The sequence below is a fragment of the Cynara cardunculus genome, unplaced genomic scaffold (genome assembly GCF_001531365.2).
Source record: "Cynara cardunculus var. scolymus isolate 2C unplaced genomic scaffold, CcrdV1 Un_Scaffold_4198, whole genome shotgun sequence".
Lineage (NCBI taxonomy): Eukaryota > Viridiplantae > Streptophyta > Magnoliopsida > Asterales > Asteraceae > Cynara > Cynara cardunculus.
Window position 1 is genome coordinate 2,573 of NW_020201785.1, and position 6,936 is coordinate 9,508.

The window sequence follows — 6,936 nt, forward strand, 5'->3', positions numbered from 1 at the left end:
AGTGTTAAATTAATATTTTTAAAAGTTCTTGTGTTTTGGTGTAATTTTCTTAATTAAATTATGTTAGTTATCAATGATTATCATAATTATATTTTAGATTTTTTATAATTAAAATGAGATATTTATCCAATATTTGATTATATTTATCTGCAGTTAGTTAGAAGAATTCAAGTATAGAGCTTTAATAAGTTGTATTTATGCATAATTTACTTGTAATCTTAAATKTTAAGTAATATGCATCAATAAACAATACTTTGTGCATAAAAATTGTTTTTAAGAATTTTTATCAAATGTTTATAATATAGTTAGATTACTAATTTTGATTATGAAATTAAAAATTATTTGATTTTGGTATAAATTTAAGTTAATAATTGAATATTAAATAGTTTAATAATAAATTATATATAAATAGAGAAGGTACCCCACAAGTTTTCTATTTCGAGAAGCATAAGAACATGCGTCTTGCTTATCAACATCATTAGATTCATCACCATCCATGCCAACCACAAACATATCTACAATTTTTAACTTCAAATTTAAAATTATATTCATTATAATTGTAAATATGAAGACAAATAGATACAGTATTTTCAATAATTATGTTATATTTTTTTTAAAATAAAATATTATATGTTAGAATTTATAAAAAAATTATATATAACTTCAACAAATATTTATTTTAACAATTTCAATATTAATTATATTTTTATAAAAATATTTAGTTCATTTAGTAAAATATTAATTATTTCTTTTGAAAACTTAATTTTAATGTCTTTTATTGGTAAGAAAAAATTAAATATTTTTTTTTTCTTCTTAAATATGAAGTTTAGAGATTTCTCTAAATACAAAGATTTTGGGGTTGTTTGTTTACTTTCTAATAGTTCCATTAAGAGGCAATTTTTGAACCGTTAAGAGGTGAATCTTGTTTGGCAAAAAAAAAAAAAAAATCTACCTCTTAATGGTTCTAAAACCCTCTGAATGATTTTGTATCTTGCATCTCTCTTAACCATTAAGAGTTCTAATTTCATTGTATATAATTACCAAATAATTATATTTCATTTTGCACTATATCATGAGAGCCTCTTAATCATTCTAACCACTTAATTATTCTGCACCAAATCATTTAGCAATTGTCAAACAGCCCCTTCTACCCTTTTCTCTCTCTCTCTCTCTCTCTCTCTCTCTTCTATTTTAGCATACGAGTATAGCGTAGCTCTTGGAACAAAAATATATCATAAGTCTCAAAAATTTGTATTTTAAGATAACTGTCAGATATTATGAACTTGGAGACAAGGAGATGATGACGTGTATCCTTATTTGTTCTCATTTATTAGCATGAATTTTTTATAGCGTTGATGAATATTAAATAATTCATAATAAATATCTCGTAAATGTCTGTGACGTGACACACGCTTCTTTATTCCTTCTTCATAAGAACATATTCAATGCAAAGTTTTTATAAGTAAAAAAGTGTAGCGTTTTGTAGGTAGTATCATTATAGAAAGTTCTTATAAGAACCTCATTCTCTTTAGGTTATTATATACAAACCTTGATTTTTATCATGAAGTTTGTGTGAAGTGACACTTTCTTAGTTTTTTTTTCTATTTTCTTGCCATATAATTATTAATGTTACACTATACATATAACTTATATAATTATTATAATATTGTTTATTTATTTATTATATATATTAATTTAACTTACATTATGTATCTATATATATATATATACATATACATATATAGGGTTGGGTTCATATGAGACCAAGAGTTTTTCGTGAGCCCCGTAAGATCAATTTATGTTCATTGATCAACTTTATAAGCAAATGATCTAATGGTTTAAAGTTGTATGGTGACAATTTTATGAATATTGAGAAGTCTTGTGACGTTTATGAATGTTCAAATTGTCAGATTGTAGATATAATCCAAGGGTTGAGAATTGGTCTTACGGGTCTCACGAAAAACCTTTGGTCTCACATGATCCCAAGTATATATATATATATAACTATATATATATAACTATATATATATATATATTTAAATGATACATATAATTGTTAACACACACACATACATACACACATATATATGTATGTATGTATATGAATTATATAATTATCATTCTATATATATATATATATGTGTGTGTGTATGTATATGTAAGTGTGGAGTAACCACTCTCATTCTTTTCTTCTCTTTATAAGTATAAGTGAGATTCATTATTTCCTATAATTGTCATATTAATATCTTTGTAATATCACACTTTTATAATTGTATTAAAAAGTTTGTGCTTATGTTTTAATTAATTTTCTCTAACAAAATTTAAGTTTGTAATTAAACACGTTCTTATATATAACAGAGTAAATTACTGAATTTGTTTTACTCGGCTCTTAAAACGTTAAGAGTTATTTGGGCGAGCGAAAATCGATTATCAGCAATCTTGTTGAGTGCTTATTTAATGTTTCATTCAAAATAAAAATTGTTACTTATAACTAATTAGGGCAAGACTTATTTTCATTGTTTGATATTTTAATATCAAATTAACCATAAAATATAAAATTAATTTATTAAAATCTATACTATATTATAAAGCATTTGACAAAAAATTTTAAAAACCATTTTTTATGCATAAAGTACTGTTTATTGATGCATATTACTTAAAATTGAAGATGACAATAAATTGTGCGTAAGTACAACTTATTAAAGCTTCATTTTTGAATTTGTATAACCAACTATAGATAAACATAATCAAATACGATATAGACATCTCATTTTGAATATAAAAATCTAAAATATAATTAGGATAATCATTAGTTATAACAAAATACTTAATTATTATTTTTATAAAAATTATTTTATTAAACAATAAATAAATTACTTCGTTACTAAATCTAAATTAAATTATAAATAAAATACTAGATCAAATGAATTACACAAAAAACCAAAACTTTAAATAGTAAATTTGATACTGATGTCATATAATTTTTTTCCCAAATTTTTATGATATATTTAAATTTATAATTTATTTAAAATAAAAACATTATCGTTTTCTCAAAACCACTAAAAACCGTATTATATCGACATATATAAATAACAAAAAAAAACATTAAAATTGAGATATATCTCGTTGTATTATGCAATCACCCTTCTAATAAATATAAAACTATTTAATATTTGATTTTTTTTTGTTTAATTCTCGAAATAACAATATTCACTTTAATCCAATTTAAACACGATTGTACATCCATATCAATTATCATTGATAAAAAAAACTAAGAACAAATAAATTTAAAAACAAAATTTCAAAAACAAAATATTCAAGAAAAATAAAATAAAAAATTATTACCTATTTCAGTAATTGGTAGCTGCATGCGCACTGTTTCTTGTCAATTTGATTGACTGTTTGATGGCGATGAAGCCAATGGAATCACCTTTGAAGGAGCTGAAACTTGATGATGATATTGAATCCCTCCATTTTTGGCCAATTTTACAGAAAACCCATCTTTGTCCTCCATTTTTGCAGAAGAATTAACCCCTTTTTCTGCTTCCAATTGCATCAATCTCCTCAAAAGCTTCTCTTCTGCATCTCTCAAGAACTTGAATGTGGGAGGTGGTGAAGATCTCATCTTCTTAATCTCAGTCTCAAACAAAGGATTCAATCCATGGTGATGAAACCCTTCCAGATTCTGCAACTGTAACCCCAGCTTTAATGGTGGTGAAGCTTGAGGAGTATCCAAATGAAGAAGAACATCACTCAAGCTTCTTGTTCTTGAACCCTTCCTACTCCTCTGTGATTCCAACTCCTCTTTGGTTTCCTCATTAATGGTGGTCAAAAACCTTGGTGGGCCTTGAAGATTATGCAGCCTCATGAGCTCAAGATCCACACTTTCTTCATCTAAACCCTTTAAAATCACATCTTCTTCCAAACCCGTCTCTGGATCCTGTTTACTTTCATGGGTTTTGGTGTGTTTTGAAGAATTAGGGTTTTTCCAACAGGAAATGTAGGAGGAAAGATGAGTAGGGGTATAATTGGAAGAACAAGAAGAAGAAGAAGAAAGAGATAAGCTTTGGTTTTCAATATCCACTCTTCTCTTCTTCCACCATAGAAGATAGTAGAGCTCTGCTGCAAACCCCAAGAGAACACATCCACATACAAAACTCAAACCAATTTCCAAACCACTAAGAATTGCCATTTTTCACTTTTTGAGAAACTCAACATCAAACCTCCAAATAGAGATTCAATCTCTTTTGAAGTTTGTTAACTCTAGATTGAGTAATCAAACTCCATGGAATTGGGATTGGAATTGAAACTAGAAACAGACAGTTCTTGAACTTACACTCTAAAGATTCAAGATTTTCTTGAATTGGAATTGGAATTGGAATTGGAATTGGAATGGAAGCTTCTAGTTGTAAATAATTGAGAATAACCCATCAAAATTAAATCTAATTTGATGCTATTTTTAAGTACAAAACTTCACAAGAGCCAAAGAAAATGATGGGTTCTGTCACATGCGGAGAGAAAGCTTAAAAACCATGGTCTGGCCAGTTTTCCAGAGCTCAAATTACTAAATCCAGGGAAGTGATTCATGATTGGCTTGTGAATCATGCATCAGAAGTTGTATGTTGGATTTCAGCTCTGGAAAAAAAGGTTGCCAGATTTTCAATAAATAAAGAAATCTTTTTGGACAAATTCGAAAGAAAAACCAAAGATGTGGATCTAAAATGAATGCATGATTGATGAATGGTATAGTTTATTTCCCATTTTAAAGAAAGGGTGGTGTAAAGCCATAAAGATAATATAAATTTATTTCATGGTTTTTATCTAATTTTTATATCCATCGTATCAATTAAATCTGTCTTTATTATAGTCGGTTAATAGCATCGTATCTGTTACGAAATTTTAGTAATACACGTTATTGGAAGTCGCGTACCACCAGGAGCATACCTACCGACCTATTAACAGGGGTGTGGGCTTCCATGTAGGGGTGCTTATGGGTTGGGTTGATAAGGGTTGAGGACATTTGAACAACCCAACCCAATATTTACGGTTTGGAAAAATCTTAACTCAACTCAACCCAAACCAAAGTGCAACCCAACCCAACCCGTACGAGTTGGTCGGGTTGATACTTTAGTATATTAAAATATTCTTCAAACCTTGAATACGTTATTTCTCTACTCATAATTTCTTTTTCATCATCAACCATTTGATACAGCTTATTCATATTTCTTACATATATCACATTCAGTTAATTTTCTCAATTTACATATATATGTTCATAGTTACTGAATGAATTATATAGATATATGAATAGATTGAAAATATGTGTATATGAAAAGCATACATGCTAGTGTAATTGTCTAATGTATATATTAATAGAAATTCAACAATCATATTAAATTCAAGAAATAAAGTGATATCGAGTTCATCGGGATAGGTTGGGTTCAAATAATAGTAACTCAATATCTACGGTTTGACAATTTTACAACTCGATTAGACATCGGGTTGCTTCGGGTTGGGTTATTTCGCTTTGGGTTGGGTTGGATTGATCGGGTTGGTCGAATTTTTGAGCACCCCTACTTCCATGCATCCGACCACTTGATTATTGCAAAATAAAAAAAAATGATGTCTGAAAGGTGACCACACTTAATTTTTGAGGGGTGTTTTTAAATACTTTGAAAATTTACAACACAAGTTAAACATGGACTAGAATCCATGGACAGATCTAGAGTAGAGCATACAGTGGCACGTGTCATTGTATTATTCATCCGTTGAAGGGTAAAAAAAATTAGGTTCGTGAAATATGCAACCGTATTAATTTGTTGTGTGTCACCGTATATATTTTGAAACTACAGTGAGAACAAGTTTTATTTGATAGAGTTAGTTTGCAAGATTTTTATTCCACCCGAGACCCAAGTTTCAATCTTGTTAGTGTCATTTTCTTAATCAAATAGTGCCACTGTTTGGAAAAAAAAAAATTTGTACATTTGTTTCTTATAGTCAAATGGTGTCATTGTTTGAAAAAATTTCCCTATATTTTTTTCTTATAATCAAACGGTGCCATAATCAAACGGTGCCACAGTTTGGAAAAAAAAAATTGGATTCGTCCCTGCTAGAATCTTATTTCAAATAAAAAATTAATTTTTTTTCTTTTAATTTAGGCCACGGATTATTACCATTGTGTCAACACAGTTTCTTGTTAAATTTTCTCTCATTTTGATTTTATTATTTTTCTCATGATTTATTTTCATTTTTTCAATGCCAATTTATCTTAAAAAAATAGTTGTTTTCTATCTATTTTCAAGGTAACATATATATATTTTAAAGATGAAAATCGATTCCATTTGAAAAAAATGTATTTATTTCCCAAAATCGACTCAATTGACTTTTCTATCCTCAAACCGCATTGACCTTTCACAAGGAAAAACAACGATTTTGTGGACCCACCTTAAAGGATCCTACAATAGTATCATGGTACCGACTTATATAATTATTTATTAGTTTTTGTATTTTTTATATATCGAATACTAAACATCGTAGCGTAATTTAATTCTTTTTGTTTGAGCTGGTTGATCCGAATATGCTACTTGTGTAGTAAATCCAGCCAGACATCCTCAGGAAAGCACTAATGAACTACGTCATCCCGAGCATTTGAATGTTTGCAAGTTTTATTCTTTATAATTTATAAAACCTTAAACACGACATATGTTACCTGCAAGCTCAATATGTCACTCAAAATTTGAACAAACATGCAAGTTCCCATATATATAACTTGAAGTTGGTATAAAACCAGTATAATTATAAAAAAGATGGAACCAAGAAACGGTTGGTTGATATATGATATAAGATTTTACGTACCAATTATTATTAGTTAATACATTGTATTGGAGAAAAAGAATCTATATATATATATATATATATATATATATATACTAGAAG

General features: G+C 27.9%; 1 protein-coding gene across 1 annotated transcript; it reads right to left on the reverse strand.

The window, feature by feature from the left end:
• Positions 1–3,385: 3,385 nt before the first annotated feature.
• Positions 3,386–4,192, reverse strand: LOC112503952. The gene has a single exon (XM_025107923.1). It carries the CDS (start codon positions 4,190–4,192, stop codon positions 3,386–3,388), a length of 807 nt encoding a protein of 268 aa, XP_024963691.1.
• Between the last annotated feature and the right edge of the window lie 2,744 nt (positions 4,193–6,936).

Bases quoted from the DNA above. Each gene is read 5' to 3' on its own strand.
- LOC112503952 (XM_025107923.1), bottom strand. From the start codon at position 4,192: ATGGCAATTCTTAGTGGTTTGGAAATTGGTTTGAGTTTTGTATGTGGA.